This window comes from Lepisosteus platostomus, chromosome 14 (genome assembly GCF_059453375.1).
Source record: "Lepisosteus platostomus isolate fLepPlt1 chromosome 14, fLepPlt1.hap1, whole genome shotgun sequence".
Lineage (NCBI taxonomy): Eukaryota > Metazoa > Chordata > Actinopteri > Semionotiformes > Lepisosteidae > Lepisosteus > Lepisosteus platostomus.
The window spans coordinates 3,459,318-3,481,481 of record NC_142624.1 but is presented as its reverse complement, the minus strand read 5'-3'; the positions used below and the strand labels follow the sequence as shown (position 1 = coordinate 3,481,481).

Genomic DNA, 22,164 nt, shown 5'->3' with positions numbered 1-22,164 from the left:
GAGACCGATTCAAATATTAGCGAAGGGCGTTCCAACGTTTGACGGAACAACAAAACAAGAAACACGACGTCCACAGCAGCGTCACCAGCCTTGAAGCCTCAAGTATGCGAGATATGCGCTATGGAGAAAGCACATTTCATGTCAATAATACAAGATTAGATATTCACAAAGCAGAGACGTCGAATGCTTCTCCTTCAATGCTTACAAGGTGGAAATACTACTTGAACAACGTTATAAGCGCGGGTGACCGGTCATCATAACTAGGTTGCTGCTATATGTAGTGCTGGAGACACAGCAGATGGCGCTGTTTCCCAGCCCGGAGCGGTAATGCTAATGCCCTAGTCTAGTAACCAGAGGGCCCTGCGGATGAGACGTGAGACCGAGGTCCTGATTATACGTCCGTTAAAGATCTCACGGCACAACCCCTGGAATCCTGATTAAATTCCACCCCGGGCGTCTTCCTCCCTCATTCCTCGCTCCTCTGAGCGCCGCTGTCTCATAATGGCCGCTGGCCGTCACCCAGGTGCCGACCGCAGTTCAGCGGTGCGTCCTATCGACCACGTGGAGCACTTTAGTATAAAAAAGGAGCTATAAAAATGCAAGGGATGTATAAGTAAGTCTTGTACAATTATAGACCAGAAGCGGCTCCGCTTCCCCGTGCAATCTGGAGCAGGGAGTTTCTTTCGAGGGGTGTACAGGCATCCCCAATCTTTCCTAATAGACTGTCCAGAATAATTTCATAGCCTTCCAACTGATTTTAATCTTCAGCGAAAGGCTGCTGTCCTGCAGAACTGAATCTCTCGCAGTGAACTCCTTCACACCCAGAGACGCCAAGGTAGCACCGAGCACCGAGGCCCGATTAAATGCTTTCGAAAAATACTCTGTCGTAAACCAGGTACTGCGCAAAGACCTCATCGTCAAATTCGCATGATTTGGAAGTATTATTAGTTTGCCTTTTTTTTTTAAAACAGGGTTACAATGTGGTAAAATGAAGTTTTCATTTTCCAGAGCATTGCGTTATGATAGGAGGGCGTAGTGCACCCCTGGTCAAATACTCCGTAAACGCAGGTTAGGGAAATCGCCGTGCAGCGCTAAACGCGATTAGTGGCGCGTCACACACATTTGGCAAGTTCGAGAAGTTTAGTACTCGACAAAAGAGCTTACGCACAGCGCACACATCGCTGCTGGCAGTCCGTCAAATACTGTTCTTTTATTTCGTATATGTCTGGTACTAGATCCTTTAGTAATTGCCATTAAGATAAACGTGTTTATTTTCTGTTCGGTTATTCTAGACTGTTATTCTAGATTCTAGAGCAGCGCCGTTGTGAACAGCTCTCCCGAGGCAACGGCGGAGCGCTCCTATGACGTAATGCCCCTAGGCAACCGCGGCCCCTCGAGGCCCCCAGGGGTGACCGCGTGCGCTCCGGGACAATCCTTCATCTCGCGGCGGCCGTGTGCCTTCAGCAGGTGCAAAGAGAAATCGATTCCCTGCTGTTGTTTTTGTTACGTTGGTTAAGGCGCACAGGGGTGAGTATTCGCTGAGAGAGGTGCCGACCTTACTGGACTTGTGCAGGTGGCTGATGACATGCACTGTAGTCTGTGTTCAGCACGGTGCAAGTCTGTCGCTGCGATGGACGTAATTCAAGGGGATTCAAGTTCCGAGTCTTTCGTCATTTACATTTTATGCTTTATATTATTCATAGTGTGACATTTAAATCCCACACAGGAAACTTCGGCTTCGAAGTACACAGTTAGCAATATTTTTATAACCGACACGGACAGTAGTGACGCACGTGGTAACTTTAACCCTTATTTTAAACAGAAGTGAGTCAGTTTACCCTTGATCGCGCTGTCTTTTTTCCCCGTTAACTCATCCAGTAAGCACAGCGCGCATTGCAATGAAATTTATACATCGAGAAAATGCATCTAGTGCCACCGAGGTGATCTAATTGCACTGGGTTACTTACCGTAGTCGCCTCAGATACGACCGACACCATCATAATTTGAGAAAGGATACTTGTATTTGTATTGCAAGCCTGCTCATTTGTGAACGTTTTTCGTTACGTTATGTTTTGTGCTTGTGCAAGAACAAGTAGGCCTTTAGTAGTGTTTTGATTTAAAACTGTCCACTGCCTACCTACGGGAAACCTAGAATGGGTTGATTTAATAATCAGGTGCTTAACAGATGCTTTAATGCAGATCCGTTGTTGTTAGACTCGGCACCACTAGATGGCAGACTAATGACATGTACACAAATTGTCGTGCTACTGCCATTAAAGCTTTGTCGCACACTACGGGTGTTTGTAAAGCGTAGATACGTAGGTAGATATGCTTTTCATACAACTCTACAGGTAAATATTGCCTCTTAGTGATGAATCCATTGAAGAAGATTTTACAGAGACACTCAGTGAAATAAGGGCTTCGAGCCTGGAGGTCACAGGTGTCGAATCTGCAACTGATGTACTTTTACAAGGCTGAGAGGTTACTCAGTTACCTCTAATAGGTTAATTATAGTGAAAAAAACTAAAGTTATTTAATGCCGTCTACCATGATGAGAAGTATCACAGAGGTCCTGGCCTTCAAATAAGCCTCCTAATAATCCCCATCTATGATTTGGTTTATTATTAATCCACTCCTTCAGGGAACTAAGACACGGGAGAAATGGTTATTTTGATCCACTAATGATAAGATCCATTCAGTGCTGTAATCACGCATTTAAGGAGATTCCCAGAAGCCTCCTCATGTCCATTAACTGCAGAAGCAACAAAGTGGGTCTTCGTCGTTTCTCTGTGTTCTCAGGTCTCTTTTTCGAAACACGCGCTCTGAAATTCACCCTGCTTCGCCAATAGAAGATAACCGACTCCACCGAAGGCTTGTCCCAAACTACTGGCCACTGGCATAAGACGTTTCAGCTTTGCGAAGACCCGTTCTCCAGGTTGGAGAAGAACACCGAGCCCAGTAATGGTTGGGAGGTCAGACCCACGCCTTGCAACCCAGGAAAGGTTGCTGGTTGTCCAACAAGATGAAGCCCTGTGTCAACGTGGTTGTCCATCAGAAACGGGCAGTGATCCTATAGCAGATACCGGTGCATCTGAAGCACCAGTCACAGACCGAGCTGCTAAGATGCATCAAGAGCAAGCTGAGGCTAACTGCGAGAGGGCCGTTGAGACCATGGATGGAACGCTGGTAGACAACCATGTGAGTCTTTAATCAAGGGCTGTCCATTCCTTGTTCTGAAGGACCAGTGTGTCGGGTTGTCCAGGCATCTTCAGGTGTTCGGAGAAGCTGGCAATCGGGTTCAGTTCAGCCAGTTATGAACTGACCCAAGACATTAAGAGCCCAACTGGACTGAAAGCCTATGGACACACTGGTCTTCCAAAACTAGAATTTGAGACCTCTGACCTTAACGCCACAGACTGCTTTAAAGCACAAATATACATTTGATGATAACTCAGTAATTTTTGTAAGCTGGTCCATTCATATTGCATGCCATGAATCATACCATTGTGCTTTGAACACCACGCCTCACCTCCATCTCTTGACAGGTGAAACCACTAGTGCATGACCAATGAAATAGATAGATAGATAATACTTTATTAATCCCGTAGGGAAATTGATGAAACTGAGTACATTCATGGCTCTTCAGCATGCTGCATAGCTGTAGAAACTTAACTGGAGGTCATCTGGAGGTGGTAAAAAAAGTTTACTTAGGAACTGGAACAAAAAGTATAAAATGCGTCACCTGACATGTAAGAACTGCAAAAAACTCTGAATTCTTCCTCAGGGAAGAAATCTGCTCTGTGTCCATGTTCCCTCATTCCTCGTACCCGAGTTCAGAGTGAGAGAGGGTACCTTTCCTCAGCCCCATGGATCCTACTACAGCCTTGGACACTGCCTTCGTACCAACATCTTCCCAGGTATGAGCTGGAAGAAATTTCATTCTGACACTACATATCTGCCCCAGCTGTCCTCAGATCTGAAATACAGATGTCTTGGATCCTGTAGGTTTTACATGCCTGTCTAATGCATCACCAGTTCAAGTAATATGATAAATTCAGTGGTAAAGACAAAAGAGTGGGACAAAATATCAAAAGAGTACTGCAGCTTCTCAGGGTGGGAACCTTTTTACTGGTGTGATGCTGTTCTGATTTCCCATTGACTGGAACTTGAACGGAAAAATGATAAAACCAGATCAATTCTTGTCAGAAAAATGCTTCTGCGCCACAGGGTTTACTTTTTACCACTTGACATCCGTAATCACTGGTTTTGATGTTGGTCTCTGACATGATTTCACTATCGTACCTGCAAAGTGCTGAAGGATGTGGGTTGTAAATGAAAAATGCACCCTCTGGGTGTCTGTATGCCACTACACCACTGGGGGAATTTCAGCTCCAGCAATAGTTTTAACCCTATTACAGGATGCTGCACAGGTCCTTTAAATGTGTTTGGGCAGAAATGCAGAAGAATCAGAAGTCAAACAGGATACAGGAATAAAAAAAATACATCTGTTTAGCGAAGAGGATAATTATTTTAATAAGGCTTCTGAACAGTTTTCCATCAGGAATCAAGATGGTCCCACACACGTTTCAGTTATTCTCACTGCTGCATTCTGTAGAATCATTCAGAAGAAGAAGATCCATTCAGTGACTAAGATATGCATACTTACTTGCCGATATAGGTTATTTTATTTCAAGGGTGATGATTCCAAAACAGTACAAATGCATGTGAGGGACAAATTGCCGAGTACCTACCAGAGCAAAAGCAAAACAACTGTCTTTCTAAACCAAAGTGGATTGTAAAGATACAGACAACAGGATAGCAGGAGAGCCCTGTACATATTATGAGGATCTTAGTCTGCATCCTCAAAACCACAGATCTTCATCAAGAAACAGATGTTCAAAAGGGTGGAAGTATATCATTCCTCATTCCAGTGTTTGCGGTACAGGGCACATCTTTCTGTGAACCTGCACTGACATAAAGGAATGTGATTTTTATTATTATTATTATTATTATTATTATTATTATTATTATTATTATTATTATTATTATTATTAGAACCACAAGTTTCACTTTTTTGTTTCAGAAGAAGAAGAATGTGCGGCACAAAAAATTCTTAGGCTTTATGGATTTCTTCTGTACAGTAGTTGCTGTATTTGGCGGTGAGATGATAGATGTCAGTATAAGACACTGGAACTGCTAGAGATCTACACTAATGCATTCATGTCTGCCCCACCTCCTACTGCACAGGACTCCCACAGACCTGCTGTTCCCTGGCCAGAGACTCCTACTCCACTGAGATCCCCCCCCCCCGAGACCCCCTGCACTGGTATGGCCGCAAGACTGACGCTCTCGGTACGCCCCCCCCCCCTTATGTTTTGTGGCTAGAGAGTGTTGGTTACACTCTCTCTTTCTCTCGCTTTTCTTCTCATGAGAAGCTCAGAAAAGGTTACAGACAAGAAGAGGCCATTCAGCCCATCGAGTCCAGGCCGTAGTTAATCGATACAGGGGTCTCATCCAAAGAGCCAGGGTATCAGCTTCACCAAGGTGGCTGGGTAACAGGTTCCCTACTCCCACCACCCTTTGTAAAAGTCTTTACCCTTTGGTAAAGACGTGCCTTAGAGGATTTGGAATATTTCTATCAGGCGTAGTCGTAGTCTCACAACCCTCACGCCCCTTTCTGTGTCTCTCTGTTTCAGGGAAGTGGATAGAAAGAAATTTTATGAACCAGAAGCTGAACAAAGCCCTGGGAGAGACAGGGAGTAGGAATGGCAAGAATTGAGAGATTAAATACTTAGTAATTCACACATACATGCTCATTCACTACAGAAATGGAGAAGACAGCCCTGTTTCTTCACAACCTAGCCCCTTGCTAATAAAATGTGCTGTGGTTCCTTGAAAAAAGGATCTCTGTTACCTGCAGAAATGCTGATTGAAATCTTGACAGGAAAAGCTACTTCATCTTTTATTTTTATATTGTGTTATCTTTTTATGTTGGCCTCTTTTAGTTTGTTATAGTGAAAGTAGCCTTATTTCATATGTCCTGCTGGTTTGTGGTTTAATCTTCAAATATCCCTAAATGCATAAACCAGGAGTCTCTGTTGAACTTGTTCAATTAATTGGTTTACTTTAGTAACTGAGAACCTCTGTACAGAGGTTCTCAGTTCAGACCCCTGTGTATTCTGGTTTGTGCTCTTGCTATTTTCAGAACCACAGGTTTCCATTTTCTATTTCAGGCCTTCATTTAAAGTGTGCTTTCCGCTCTTAAAAGGCTGAATGAGGTCTGTAATCTGTATGAACCCTGCGTGAATTAGCCAGGTTCAGGACTGATCTCACACAAGCACAACCGGACTTGAGCCGAAATAAAAACTGTGACTGACTGTGAGTGCTCAAGGTGGTGTAAATCATGCACCGTTAACTAGCGGGTTTTTCAGACCAAGGACTGAGTGCAGATCAAGCCTAAACCAGCAGGCAAATCTATTAGAGGCAGCAATTAGCACTGGTGATTAAGGGCTCAGTTGCAATACAAACCAGCAGGCACAGGTGTCCTCCAGGACTAGGGTTGAGAATTACTGATATAAAAACATGCTGTACCACATCACTATCTTCACATCAGCACACAAAGCGCAGATAGGGGTTATGCCTGCCTGTGTTGTGCAAGCATGCAATGCTTTAAATAGAAATGTTTATGCCTGGCATGAGTATTACATGCCTGAGGTTAATACATGTACTATGGAGGTGTTTCATGGTTTTCTGCATAACAGGGGGGGTGTTATTAAACACTTCAGCATTATACCAGTTATTGTGTGAATCCTGCGTCTCAGAATACTGATGTGTCTGTGTGATTGTGTGTGATTATATTTAGTGTCTGATTGCTGTGTATGTCAGGGGACATGTGCACGTCGATGTGGTCAGGACTACATGATTTGGTCACAAAATTAACGAAAATGCCCCCTTGCAAGATATTGTCTATAATGACAGCAAGAGGACATTCCCTTTCAGAAAACAAACTTTTTACAAAAAAATCATTAGAAAATGGTGCCTAAATATCTTGTTTGGTTTCCCACTGTGGTGAGTTCAGTTTATGCAGATTTGGGCTGAACCCAGTAATGGAAAATCATGGTGTTTGCACAGAAAGTATTTTTGTTCTTTTGAATTTATTACAAGACATTTTTTACAAGTAATGCCTCATTGTTAATGTACACATGGCAGAGTTTGCTTGCAGTGATATTCTAAGAAACTGTGATGAAAGTTTAAATATAAGGGCCTCTTTGCTCACAGATAATAGACGTTTTACTGACTTATGCAGTACACCTTAGCACTGTTTTTGCTTTTATTCTTGTGACAAAAACTACAGGAAAAATCCACAATTAACAGATGTAACAATAGTTCTTTTAGTGTCTCCAGGCTCATATCTCATACAGCATACAGCAGTCATCCCATGTGTCCCATCCCATTGGGAGCTTTGTTGATGTCTTTCCATTGTTTTTGTGAAGATATGACCAAGCCTACCATCCATCCATTTTCTAACCACTTTATCCAGTATAGTGTCATGGGAGAGCCAGAGCCTATCCCAGCAAGCAGTGATGGATGGGACACTAGTCCATCTCAGGGAACACACAGACACAGACACACACTCATTTCCCACAAGCCAGTGAACCCACCAGTATATCTTTGTGCTGTGGGAGGAAACCAGAGCACCCAAAGGAAACCCACGTAAACATGGGAAAAACATACAAACTTCCCACAGACAGCACCCAGATTGGGATTTGAACCCAGGGCCCTAGCACTGTGAGGCTATGATGCTGACCACTGTGCCACTGTGCTTACCAGTACTTTAGAAAGCTCTGTATGCCAAGGTTTACACTTAAAATACTGTAGCTTAAAGTTTCTCAAAGTTTTTTTTATAACAGTAGATGATTGCAAACAAACAAACTTACCAGTACATTATCCTTTCGATGTAAATGAGTTGAAAATTCATGTATCCAGTGCACTAGTGTAGGGGAAATGTATCTACCTTTAACTCTTGATGTATTCGATTCTGTCCCTATGTTGGGAATGGATTGGTCTGAGCTTTGACTCATATGCAAGAATATTCAGCACAAAAAAGTATTTTCTCTGGCTCTTGTCTTGTTGTGGACACACAACTAAAACACACAAAGACCCAGGTAGGGCTCAGGTACCTATTTTCATGAATAAAGGGGGATATGGGGTTTTAACAAAATGTGTAACCTCATCTTAAGCCTAGTTTCCCCAACATTTAAAGGAATTCCAACTTAGAAGAGGGGTTCTCTTAGTTTGGACGACTTTCCCCTGTTTCCTGGAAACAAAAGATTTACAGATCTGGAGTACAAAACATGACGTGGACTGAAAAATGTTTGAAAATGCCTCTTGTGGTCTGTGCCTTGTTGAGATTCCTTACCAGGAATAATTGGCTTTCTAAGAAGGGATCTTGGGTGAGCCAGGGTCTTGTCTTCATCATCTCCTTCTCACCAAAACCCTGTCAAAATTTAGCAGCCTCTCACCCTGATTGGAGCCTCCCCACCTCCAGTTTGTCCAGGGCCCATCCTGTTTCCCCGGTATCAAAGTTTCTTTTTTTCTTGGAAGAGTCCAGAAGCGGAGAGTGTTTCGACGAATTTTCCACAGACACATGATTTGCGTCTGCGTGCAAATCATATCCGATCTTGCACGCAGACGCACACGGTTGCATTATCTCTGCCGCCTAGTGTGTAACTTTTTTTCAATTGACAAATTCTTGGAGGTTACAAAAAAAAAAAACTCTTATCGCTGAACTACAGGCTGATAAAGACCTGTGGGGGAAATATAAAAACAACAAGGAGATAATCTTTATCTTACCTCAGAACTCAAAATGGGATTTTAGGTTTAACACTTCTGAGTCATTTTTCTTCACAGAACTGTACAAATATATTTTCATTTACATGTACAGACAGAGAGCTTCCGTTCGCCGCGATTCTTAGAGATTATTGTTCTTGAGAACCTTCCTGCAGCTGGAACCGAGGTGGTGATGACGTTTTTTTTTTTGCGCAAATCGATGAGCTTGGCAGATTAATTCTGACATCATGAGATGATTCTCACTAAAAGGACACTGATGCAGAAGAAGCAGTGGTGGTCTATAATTCCAAGAATCTCGGTCTCTTAAAAAAAAAGAGAGAGAACCAGAGTTGGTCTTTTGAAAGAAAAATGAAGAGGTGTGATATGCAATATATTCACCGTTCAGACAAAACACCTTCCAGCCAGGAGACTTTCCTACCAATTCATTAAGAGACCTTACGGTCACGAACAGTTCTTTCCGGGCCCTATGCAGACGACATGATCCGGTAGGTGGGGATACACGAGGATAAAGTTCATGAGGGAGTAGGATCTGAAGACAGGGGGGTGTGTCCATGCAGTGGAGGTGTCCAGGGGGAGTGAATCCAGGGGAACTATCCATATAGGAAATCCAAACGGGTAAACAGAAACAAGGGCTGAAGTCCATAGCCAGGCGATCCATCCGGTGGGGGGGAACAGGAACCGGGTCGGAACCGGCGAGGGGAACCAGGAACTAGGAACAGAAAGTTAAAAGCATAACGGAGCCAGACGCAGCAGGACTCCCATCGCTCTCACGATACTGAAATCAATGAGGAACCAGGAGTGAGGTCTGCGTCTGGCTTTTAAGGGGGAGCGGGAATAGGGAACAGGTGCAGACAATGGGAGGGAATGAGGCAGGGCCGGAGCGCCCTTAAGAGGAGGGGTTAGCGATCGTGACACTTACCTTACACCGCACTGTCAATTGCCTAACATAGTGACAATTAACTCTGGTTCGCTTTGAGTTCTTAATTAGGTAGTTGAGCCAATTAGTTTCTTAATTGGATCAGTTAAGCCTTTTGGCCAAATCTGAAGATGGTAAGGATTTGAAGAGGCTGCTGGTCCGTAGCTGTCTTGCCTGTAGCTGAACTGAATCACCAAACGCAAGCGTTAATCCCGCGGCCGGCAGAGGAATCCTACTGCGTTGGGCCCCTGAGCAAGGCCCTTAACCCCAACTGCTCCAGGGGCGCTGTATAAATGGCTGAGCCTGCCCTCTGACCCCCAGCTTCTCTCTCCCCGTCTGTGTGTCTCACAAGACACAAGACAAGTCTCGCAAGCTGGGGTATGTGGAAAGACAAATTCCTAATGCAAGAAATTCTATAGGGCTAATAAAAGTGATCTTAATGTTGCAGCCCGTTCTCAAGTAGAGAGCGACCTTCTTCACATTCTCATTGTACAGAATCCCAGCTGGATCAATTGACCTTTCCCTTTCCCAGACCAAACTATTTTCAAAGTGGGCATGGGGGAATTTAAAGCAAAGGATTATGTGAGGGGTCCAGATTAACAGCTCCAGGGGCCATATAAATGTAGCACTAGCTGGATTGTAGCTCTGGTGATAATGTTTGCACTGTCCTAGGCCCATCCTTGAAATTCTCTTACAGCACCTTAACTAGCTGCTGAAAGGTGCCATGAAAGAACAGCTCTTATCCTTTGTTGTCAAATTCAGGGCTTAAAAACAATAATTTTATTAATGGATTAGGTGGCATGGCACAGGTGTTAGATTTCCTGCCTCACAGTGCTGGAGCCCTGGGTTCAATTTCTGGGGTGCTGTCTGTGTGGAGTTTGCATGTTCTCCCCATAGGTTTCCTCGCTGAGCTCCGGTTTCCACCCACAGGCCAAAATAAAACCTGTTGGATAATCGGTTTCTATGAAGATTGGTCCTGGTGTGAGTGTGTGTGTGTCTGTCTGCCCTGTGATGGACTGGTGTCCCCTCCAGCGTGTACCCTGCCTTGTGCCTGTTGCTTGCTGGGATAGGCTCCAGCTCCCCCTTGACCATGAATTGAAAGAAGTGGCAAGTAAATGGGATCATGATTAGGATTTGACTTGACTACAACCTAATTCTCATTTCGCCTAAGCTCTGTTATTTCCTCATTCAGAGTCCTAACCTTGTTCTCAGAGTGCCCTTGCTCACTCTGATTGGGATTCCAACCCGACATTACATTTTAATCAGACTCTTTATCTTATTGTTTCTAAATGATCTGCATTCAGCCGCGAGGTTCAGATATAGGCAGAACACCGATCACAACCCCAGAGGTTCGGCGGGTCAGAGTGTTTAATGCGCAGGACGTAATTGAAGGCCTTACGACTCAATCACATTTTAGGGCCTTTGAAAAACACAAATTAAAACCGTAGGAATGAATCAAACGGAAGAGTGCCCAACCTTTTTCACCTGCCACAGTCACTTTTTTGTTTTCCAGTCCTTTCAAATCGGCAAATAAATAGTAATGGTGCATTAAAATTTGCAGAAAGATGTTTACGTTTGTACCACACAGAGGTTGCGCCAGCCTGTTTTCACTGAGAGACTGTCAGCTACAATTTGGCCAGGGTTGCCTACACTTCTGCCCACAAATGTACACGTATGCAGCCTGACCTCACTGCTGACATTCCATGGGAGCTAGCAGTGCTGGCTGTGAAGGTTTGTACCACTTTCCTCCCACCTCGTCGACAGCTGCTGCTGGTTCATCTGACTGGCAGCCTTAAAGCTTAATTTGCATGACTGCTCAGAAAGCGAAGGTCTCGTCGTGACCCAAACCAGCTCGTTATTGGCATTGTTTGCCCAGTTTAACAGCTTCAGCCAGCTCTTTGGGTGCTGAGACATTACAGAAAACCCGCAGACTCCTTGACCCTCCAGGATCAGGACTGGGGACCCCTGGTGTAGAGGCTGTTATTCCAATTTGAGCTCTTGATGACGTAAATCAATTTGTTATTATTATATTGGTCTAGGCACCTAAGTTAACAACTTTTCTCAGCTGCTGAAATCCAGGTGCTATAAAGAGACCTAGAGAAACACACATGCCCTATAATATATGGATCGGAGACACCGTGTCCATCCCCAAGATCAAGAGTCTCCCATCCTGACCCTGGAGATCAGGTATCTCCCGCAGGTTATCTGGGGTTGTTTAAAGAAGCTTCAGCAGCACCTAAGGGAGAAGCAATCAAACTGGTCCAGTTAAGCCAGTAACAAGCTGATTTAATTATTAACCGCCCACCTGCACTGAAGACCCACCAGGAGGGGAGGAGCAAGCCCAGGCCAAGCCTGGGGACCTTTCGAAACACAATACCTGACCGGGGTGCAGGGCAGGAGTCAAGCTCGGCTCCTGGAGGGCCCGGCGTTTCCTGGCTTTTGCTTCACATGAGTTTTCACTGACGTAGTTGGCCTGATTACTAAGTCAACTGCAGGCCGTGATATTCTAGCCTGTGTGCAAGGCCTTTCATAGGAAACTCTCCCTCCAAGAAACACTTTGAGCTCTAAACGACCCATAAGAAAAACCTCTAAAAATGTTCAGTGAAGACAGTTATTAGGTTCATTGCTTAATTGACTGGTCAGGCTGGAACAAAGCCAGAAGACACTAAAGGTCAGAGGGCAACAAGGACTCATCAAAAGAATGAATGCATGCTGGGATTGGCTCCAGCTGTCCCATAACTCTGTACTGGAAGAAGCAATTTAGAAAATGGATGAATGATTAAACAGTTTTAGAGGTCCATGATGGATGGATGGATGGATGGAAGGAAGGAAGGATAAACTACTTACAATTGAGGTTGAACCAGTCTAACTTCCCAAGTCTTAAGTTGCCTGTAATTTAAAGAACTCGATGAGAATGGGGTGTAGGTGAGATAGCTGTGGGTGTATGAGTTCACAGCACTTTCGGGTTAATTAGAAGATAGTTCTTTCCACTGAATATTTTTTTTTAATGATCCATTTGAACTTGTATTGCCAATCAACCGGCAGAGAGAGGTCGGGCAGAGTGAAAAGTCATTAGAAAAAGTCGGTTGCCGGAAAAAAAAAATACCCCCGACCTGGAAAAGACAAAAGAATAACAGAGAAAAAAAAAAAAAGATCGAGAAAAAAAAAAGCACATGAAACGAAAAAAGGGGTTTTCCGTCGCAACATGCCTTTTGACTTGAAGGAGCGAAATAATATCTAACGTTTACTAGACCGAAGCTGTGGTTATTGAAAACCCACAGAAACCCGATTCGTCTGAAGCAGCGCTTTCTTTTCTCGTTTTAAGTTCAGCCTCCCAGTACAGGCTGTTACCTGCGTAACGGGGAGAGACCGAGAAAAAGGGGTTGTAAAACAGCTTGTTCTTCTGAATCGCCGAACGCAGAAGAAAACACGCAAGCGACCAGGAGCAGGAAGGCAGCCTACTGAAGCACCTGATTGGAAGTTGCTCATTCATCCCGAATGGCGATGAACAGGGTAGGATTGCCTGTTTAAATACTATTATAGTGGTTTCCACTCTGTTAACCATCTGTGAATTGCTCAACAATGATGACGACTAACAATTAAAATAACAGAAGGCATGATACAGTGGAAGGTGTTATATATATGTATATTTCCTGGGCGAGTCCCATCCTTTGACATCCTTTGAAAACGGTGAGATAAAAGGTAATATGTGTTGTTATTATTATTCTGTTCTGTCTGGGGGATTTTTTTGAACCTTTGAACAAGGACTCAAACATGATCTTCGCACCTCCTACCTGACGCATTTTCGAGAGTTACCTGTCATCTCTGAAGAAAACATTAACAGCGCCGCTGTTACAGTACAGTTTCAAGTTCCAAGCGTCGGGAGATACCCTTATCTTTACAGTAGTCCCAGATTCATGTTTTTCTTTTCGTTTCTTGTGTTTAACATCTGGCTTTGCACGCTGTAGAGGGCTTCTGTTTCTGCTCACCGCTTACCGCTGCTCCAGTTCCCTAATGTTTTTTGTGCTTATAAAGTCACGTAGCATGGGATCAGCGTCCTATTAAAAAAGGATCAAATCTCACCTCACTCCTCACCGTTGTTAACAGGCGATTTAGGTCATGAATAAGGAAAATCGTTTACAGTATATGAAAACGTTTGAAAAAAATGCTGTGTTTTTCTGGGGGGGCAGAAAATAACTATCAATGATAGTTAATGATAAAATAACCAGATCCCGCAGGGGAATGTGATCCTTAGATCAACTAACTGCTAAATCTACCCAACGGGTAAGGTAAGTCAAACACCTTTTTCTCTTTTTTTTATATATATATATTTTATTTTTGTAAAAGCTGTGTCTTTGTAGGGATTGTGCGTTGCTGAGGGGAGGAGCTGAGCTATTTGGAATGGAGTTTCTATTCCTATAAATCGAAAGGAGGTATCTGAGAAACTCAAGCACCTGGTAAGGAGTGGAACTTGAACAGGCACCTCCCACTGGTGGGCACCAGTCTCTTGCCCAGCCAGCCTTGAAGTTGAGCTTGAAGTTTGGTCTGGTTCCTGTCACCTGCCACCCTGCTACTTTCAGTCCTGAATGGCCCCTTTTACATTTTGCATGAAATGGTCCCCCTCTACAGCTTTCTACATTTCTATGACTGCAAGCACTCTTCGGTCTGGAAATCCAAATCAACTAATGAACATTTGTAGCCTGGATAACGAGTATGAGTAAGAGTCAGAAATGAAATATTTCAAGGTTCAATGTCCCTTACAGCAACAGGTCACCTGCTGCCACATTCTGCTTCTGTTTCGGTGTTGGTTAAAACAGATGGAGTTGAGCATCTATATAATTCCTTCAGCGTTGTGCTATCCCATTGGCTGGAATTTGCCACGCGTTTTGATTCCAAGAAGGTTATGACCTCAGATCCAAAACTGCTTTACTTTAGGACCAGATGAGTTTGCATTTTTGTCTTTATATACCCAGCCCATGTGGAGAGTTTGCAAACATTGTCTTTAATCAAATTTTGCGTTATGATGTTAGATATCTGCACTTCGGTTAGCCAACGGATTTAGAGTTTAGACTGGGGAGCTGCAATGGAACAAATCCAGAATAATTCCATGCTGAGAATTAAGAAAGAAAGAAGAATACAACACTTTGGCAAAAAGTCCAGTCCAGACTAGAGCCACAGAGGAGAATAAGGCCAAAGTTCAGCTTGGTCTCTATGGGGTTAATCAGGTTAGAGACACATGCTGTCCCCTCTGGATGCAAGACTGCTTGATCACAGAGATTATCTCCCAGCAATGCCGATCCCCACATGTCTAGTTGGGTTGACTGGAGCCACTGGGGTAAAGTACCTCACTCAAGATACAACAGCAGGGACTTGAACCCACAACCTGTCAGTCATGAGTCCAAAGGCTGATCAGCTATGCTTTTCTTCCGACAATATATTTCTCTGACAAAAACCTAACTATAGAATCTCTGAGGTTGTAATTCACCCTCTCCTGCTGCTTGGTCTTTAACAAGCAGGCGTTTTTACACAAAGAAAAACGTCTCATGTTCTTTATCCATGTACAAAATTTTAGCCTTGAAACCAGCTCCTAGTTTTGACACTTTGTTTTTTGGTATACAATTGGGAGATTGTAAAATGGAGGTACTCTTTGGCTGTACTGAACATTTTTCTTTTCCAGTTTCACTACAGCTGAGTAACAGCCAGCTGTTCTGACAAGGATCGCAGCCGAGCTTGAGGAAATGGGTAACATGCCTGTTTCGCATCTTAGTAAGCACAGAGGGTGAAGAAAAAGAAACAGAGACTATGGACTGATGCAGCATTCTGACTCAACAGCCCTACACAGGAAAGGAAATTAATGGAAAGGGTTACTTCTCTTCCGTCCATGAGCGTAAAGAGTTTTTTTTTCTCCTCTGGCTGCGAGGCGTCTGTGCTCAGCTTGTCCTGAAGGGTTTTCAGTGTGGCTGATGCATTGGCTCCAGACACCCAAGGTCTTCTGGAGCTGTGATAGACTTTGATAAGGATTTGTTTGGAAATTCTAAGTGAAATGGTGGATGGTGGGGGGGGGCAGCAGATAATCGAGCCAGGGAAATAATTGGAATATGAAGACAGTTCTCTTATTTCTTTTTCCTTTCTCATCAAGGGAGAGCAGCAGGGCCTTGAGAAACGCAACAAAAGGAAGACGGCCTTTCAGCCGGCCTAGTTAATTTAGGTGCTGGTATCCGAGACTATCAATACGTGTAATCGGACAGTCGACTTCACCAGCATGGCTGTATAGTTTATCCATCCATTTTCTAATGGCTTCCTGCAGTTAGGGTTAGAGGGAAGCTGGAGCCTATCCCAACAAGCAACAGGCGCAAGGCAGGGTACAGCCTGGGCAGGATGCCAGCCCATCACAGGGCAGACACACAGACATTGACACAGCTGCACCACGGCCAGTTTTCCCACTAGCCAGTGAACCTGCCAGTATGTCTTTGGACTGTGGGAGGAAAGTGGAGCACCTGGAGGAACACAGGGAGAACGTACAGACTCCACACAGACAGCACCCCAGGTCCAGAGCTGAGCCCAGGGCCCCAGTGCTGCCAGGCAGCGATGCCAACCAGTATTCCACCATGCCACCCCACTGTGTGGCTTACTCCAGTCAAAACAAAAGTTGCTCCTATTACCACTCTGGAAAATTCTTGTCTTTAATGTTCATTTGTGTCCTTGGCCCCTCATCTCATTGTAGAGTGAAGTGCGATAATGCTTTTAAATGTTAGGACGGACAGCCAGTGGTTAATCAAATTCCAATCCCAGGATACCGTGGACTGTTGCTATGTTATACTCAATGATATTGGCCACTACCCTTGCAATAAACCTGGCACTCCGGTGGAAACTGCGCACTAGTGCATCCAGAACTGAAAGCTGGAGGCGCTTCTTTACACAGAGAGTGGTAGAGGTCTGGGAAAAAAAAAAAGCATTGATATTTGTGTAACTCCGTCCTTGGGTTACTTCAGCTAAATGAAATGACCAAACTAGGCCAAGCAATCCCCTCTTGTTAGCAGCTTTTCCTGTGTCCTGGTAGTCAGTATAGCACAGGCGTGTCGGTGGAGGGTTTTGGGGATCACGAGCGGTGATTAACAGCCTTTTTAAGACTGCGTCTGGACATCTCAGCAGTAGGCTCCACTTCCTGTCTGCCCCACAGTGCCGTGGGGGTGGTGGGGGGAGTGTGAGTAGGTGGCAGAGTGGATGTAACGTAGCAGGGTTGGGAAGTGGTTTCTGCCTGTTTGTGATTGGAAATGACTGCTGGCTGATATGCAGAGAAATGGTGACAAGTGTAGTTGCAGGAATAGAGCTCTGTGGCTTGTAACCACAGTACAATCTGCTCTGATCATCTCTACTACGTTGCCCAATTCTGCTTTTTTTTTTACAACAGCCACGGCCTCCTTTCTAGATTTAACGAGCATGACACGACACTGGTGCTGAAGCGCACAATAACTGGATATGTGAGAGCCTAAATGCCAAATAAGTGCTCTTCACTCCTGTACTGCCGGAGCTGTTTAAGATATTTTTTTGTTGCTTTCCACAATTAAACCTGACATTTGTCCTGGTTCATTTCATATTCCCCCTTTCAATTTGTTTTCCTCAATGCCTAAGGATATTCTATCCTTGAAGCTGGGCAAGAATGAGAAATTGGTCTTAATAATAATTAATAATAATTGCTTACACTTATATAGCGCTTTTCTGGACACTCCACTCAAAGCGCTTTACAGGTAATAGGGACTCCCCTCAACCACCACCAATGTGCAGCATCCACCTGGATGATGTGACGGCAGCCATAGTGCGCCAGAACGCTCACCACACATCAGCAATCAGTGGGGAGGAGAGCAGAGTAATGTAGCCAATTCAAAGAGGGGGATTATTAGGAGGCCATGATTGGTAAGGGCCAATGGGGAAATTTGGCCAGGACGCCGGGGTTACACCCCTACTCTTTTCGAGAAACGCCCAGGGATTTTTAATGACCACAGAGAGTCAGGACCTCGGTTTTACGTCTCATCCGAAGGACGGATGGAGTTGTCTTAAATTGACAACTCCATTGCACAGAAGGAGAGGGGACTGTCTTGCTTGGGGTGCTGTAGTGGACCCTATCCAAGCCTTGTTAAGCAACTGCTAAATAATGCAATCTGCTGGGTCTTCTTGGGGCTCTCTGTGGTTGGGCAGACCATAGGTTTTGTCAAATGGGTAGTGGAGGAAAGAGGGAGACCTGACCAAACATTTCATTTCTTTTCAGTGTCACGTCATCGTTTTTATCCAGATAAAAAAATGTGATCAAATAGAAGTGAACACGATTTGAAATTCCCATCCTATTTGAATGCTCCCTGTTGACCCGGCGTCACATGATCGCTCTGCTCATGCACTGTGTTTTTAGCTGGGGGTGCCTCTCAGCCCTTGACCTTTGACCCCTCTAGTGGTGGATGCACTGAAACATGTTTGCGTTGACAGCCGGCCTCTGCTCAGATTCTGCCAGCCCTTCAGGAAGAGCAGCCGTGGAAAGTACAGAAGTTACAGATCCAGGGAAATTTTACGCTGTTAAGTTTCGACCACAATTTGCGCACAAACAGTACCGTTCAGTATCTGCTGTGATGGTGCAATGAATCATGGTATACTTGACAGTGGCACTCGGTGGCATGAGAAGAATGAATCAAAACTGAATGGCACAGAGGAGGGTGGTGGTGACTTGGAATGTATTAGTTCTTTTGGGATTTCTGCATTATGGCAGATCAGTCTCTCTTGCTGGTTTGCTACAAGTTAATGGATACTGGAAACAAAACCCATTTTTTGTAAAGAACCCAGGAGGTTAGTTAACATGTCTTGACTGGTTCATGACATATATATTCTTTGCAAAGAGGTGCTTTTCTTCTCTCACCACATACACTTTCTTTTAATATCCACCAGCCTGTTTTTGCACTTGTGGGTGGGCACGTTTGTGCAGTGGTTAGCATTGCGGTCTTGCAGCACTGGGACTCTGGCTACAATTCCAGACCAGAGTTGTTGCCTGTGTGGAGCTCCGTCCTCTAGGCTTTCCCCGAGCTTGTGTGGGTTTCCTCCAGGCGCTCTTGTTTCCTTCCACAGCCCAAAGACCGTTTCTGACACGAGGCACCAAATTCGTCTCGGAAATGTAATAAAGTCGTCGCTGTTTTCCGTGGCACTTGGCCAGTGTCCCTGTCTTGCGTGCTCTTTCGGAATGATGACACCCATCTTAAAAATGACGCCTCTGTAAGGTCAAAATGAGAAGCCAGCAACCGGGTGAGGCCTAAGTCACGAAAAGGAGCGATAATGTGATGAACACAAATGACATAGAGCACGTCTTTCATAACAGCCGAGCTCGGGGTGAGAACAGCTTTGACGTCGGTGGGACTTCGCGTCTGCAGCTTCAGCGCCGTAGTTGTTTTTTTTTTTTCCGAGGTATCGGCCTTTTGTACTTGTAGTGAAGCGCTGCTCTTCATATCAGATCTGCCCAGCCACCTCGAAAAATGTCTTTCACCTCGTTTTCAGCTGCTTGTTGTGAAGAGGCGCCCAAGCAGCCCTCTTGCACAACTCTATCAAAGACACCCCATGCATTTCAAAGGCGGAGGTAGCGAGAGACGTGTAGTCTTTCAGTTAACTTTCAATTACCTTCTTGCGTCGCAGTGCTGTGGAAAACTATCGTTTTCTAGATCTCATGCTAAACCCTTTTGCTCGTCTTTGAAACATCTGTGACGAGCATACTAAAGGAAACTCAGAACAGTGCCTGCTGTAATTCTTTGGAACCGCATCTGCTTAAATCTTACACTGATTTCAAAACTCTAAAACCGGGAGTATGAATGTTTGGATGTTTCACTGTATTCCATAACAAGTCTCTGTTAAAGAATGTCAGTTTCACAAGTGATGGTCACTTATTTAGGCAGTAGCATTGTCTATTAACATGGTAGTGTTATGAAAAATTACACCGCGACAAAGCTCTGCCTTTTGACTCTATATAAGAATTGAGACATCTTATAACAGGTGTCTCCAACCTGTATTTTAATGATAAGCAGAGCCAGCAGTAGAAATACGGTTTTATGCATCAACATGCATTGCTGTAACCATTGAAGTGGGTTGTTTCCATTATTGAAAATGTCTATGTTGAAAGCTTGACAATTAAACATGTCCCCTTGCGCAGGCACTATAATCGCTATTAGGAAGGGAGCAATGGGATTTTCCAGCAGCTCTGACAGACATCGGAAGCACGACTGTGTTAACCACACAGGCTAGAACTAATTGTACTTAACGGCTCGAGAGTAAAGGCAGTGATAAAGGACGACTTCATATCTGCTCATTGTATTTTCCTGCTTACTACTGTATAAAGAATGAAAACACCAGTCGGTTAAGGCTGTGTAGAGGTTCTGTGCCGTGTGCTTTGTTTGAGCAGAAATGAGAAGCAGAAAGGACTCTCATGGCAGAATGCCACCTGTAGTTTATCGTAGTTTATGTAGTTTAAAAGTCGTTATCAGCCCGATCTTTGCTGGATCTTCTAGTCCTGCCTTTGTCGGTTTTGTTTTATACACACAGAACCACTTTTGTGCCTGTTCTATTCAGCGTCCCAGAGAAAGGACACTCACCTTACTCACTAGCAAATTGATTTTCAGGGCTTCACCCGCATGCCTACTGGGAATAAATCTGAGTATCGTCAACCGGGTGCAGATGGGACACCAGTCTGGTGTAGAAGGAAGCCTTTCAGTTCAGGAGCAGATGCTGTTACAGATGATGACGCTATGCACTGCACTCTACACCTTGTAGAATTCTGCCAAGCAGGTGACCTGATCTTTTGGCAATGTGAGCCAACATGAGGCACACCCATCAGATACCAGCAGCCCCCTGTGACACATCCTGAAAGTCAGCTCTGTGTTTCAGGGCAAGGCAGAAACCAGGTCAAGGGGAACGCAGGAGGAGATCTGGTGACTCAAGACTGTGAACCTGCTTTTACTCCCTGATCTGCTGGAGTATTTCGCTGTGGGCAAACATGCGCAGATCAAGGAATCTTTCAAGAACTGAACAAGGGTTCTGTCAGAAGAACTGGCCAAATGGACTAACTACCTCTTTTTTGTCTTCTATATGAAGGATATCATATAGACTGCTCTTGCTTGAACATCCTTTGTCATAGACGAAGGAAGTCGTGCTGGTAATTGTGACTCGACTGCCAAAAAAGGATGGTCTGTCAGGTCACGGGAAAAATGCAGGATGCCAAGAGATAAAGTTGAACTGGTGCAAAATGTTACTGGTTAAAAGGTAATAGAGAAGGTAGGATCAAACAGCACAACAGTACAAACAAAACTCTCTGTTTCACATTTAACAGAGTGAGGCAGCTGGTTCTGTAACCCGACTCAAGATGATGGAACAGACAGCACAGGACAAGACAAGTCTGTGGATCCGCAGCACGCATTAAACACACAAAACACAACCAGATACTGTACATCCAAAAATACCCAATGCTAGGTCACATAGCCCGCTCTGACGAGAGCAACGGCACGACATTTGTCACAGTAATTCATGTCCTTCCCCCCTCGTAGCTTAGCTGAAATCGCACCATTTCGTTTTTCTGGTCTGAGCTGTCAGGCAGCTTCCTGTGACATTCGCCTCTGTCCGGTTTGTTTGAGACTTCCAGGAAACTTTGCACCCTGAACATACAGGTGCGAGGTCTCAGAGCGGTCCGTCTGCTCTTCGGAAAATCCGGTTGCAGCACGGAGCTGACCCAGCGTTGTCAGTCAGGCCGGCGTTGTGCCGTCTGCAACACAAATCATTCACTAGCCCTCACTCTGTGGAAGCATGACTCAAGTACTCTAGAGTAACCATAGTGATACCGGTGTCATTGAATGACAATCAGACTGGAGAGTCCCTGTGCCTTTCCTCTTGCACTTTTTTCTTAGTGTTAGTATAATATTTCATGGTTTCCTGGGGTAGTGAGGAACAGGGATGCCACGCTGAAACCCTAGAACAGACTGTACAAAAATACAGAAGGTACTGGTGCAAAGACTCTGTGTATGTAGGACTATACCTGGGGCTTAATTTATGCTCCTGGCACTTCTTATCTACATGCTGAACTGTTATTTTTCTGTTAAACCTTCTAAGGCTATTTTTCTGTGAAGTACATCTTCAAGAAAACCCCACTATCACATGCTGAAGAGCAGCTTTAGATCTGTTACAGATAAACATAAATAAACTAGCAAAAAGGTCAGGATACCTCGGCCTCCTTCTTGAATTTGCGAGACAAAGCTTAACAAGAGGTTGGTTTCTAAATAAGCATGTGTACTGTATGTGCTTTTTAAAAAAAAAATAGGATGTTTTTATTTTGTGCTGGAGCCACCATATACATCTGGAATAGTTTAGGAATGTCAATCTGTGTC

The 22,164-nt window shown here is 44.4% G+C and overlaps 1 protein-coding gene across 6 annotated transcripts in view; it reads left to right on the top strand.

Annotated features, from left to right (window-relative positions):
• Nucleotides 1-1,172: 1,172 nt before the first annotated feature.
• LOC148648729 (interleukin-2 receptor subunit beta) overlaps nucleotides 1,173-22,164 on the top strand; it is a 51,114-nt gene continuing 30,122 nt past the window's right edge. The window contains exons 1-5 of one of the 6 annotated variants that reach the window (XM_088606572.1): nucleotides 1,173-1,527; nucleotides 2,800-3,198; nucleotides 3,785-3,917; nucleotides 5,248-5,352; nucleotides 13,092-13,279. In XM_088606572.1, coding sequence (XP_088462698.1) covers nucleotides 13,265-13,279 — 15 coding nt within the window. In that variant the 5' untranslated portion in view covers nucleotides 1,173-1,527; nucleotides 2,800-3,198; nucleotides 3,785-3,917; nucleotides 5,248-5,352; nucleotides 13,092-13,264. Of the gene's footprint in view, nucleotides 1,528-2,799; nucleotides 3,199-3,784; nucleotides 3,918-5,247; nucleotides 5,353-13,091; nucleotides 13,280-13,445; nucleotides 13,469-14,033; nucleotides 14,056-22,164 lie in introns of those variants that run through there. The other 5 variants (XM_088606571.1, XM_088606570.1, XM_088606569.1 and 2 more) reach the window with 5 other exon arrangements.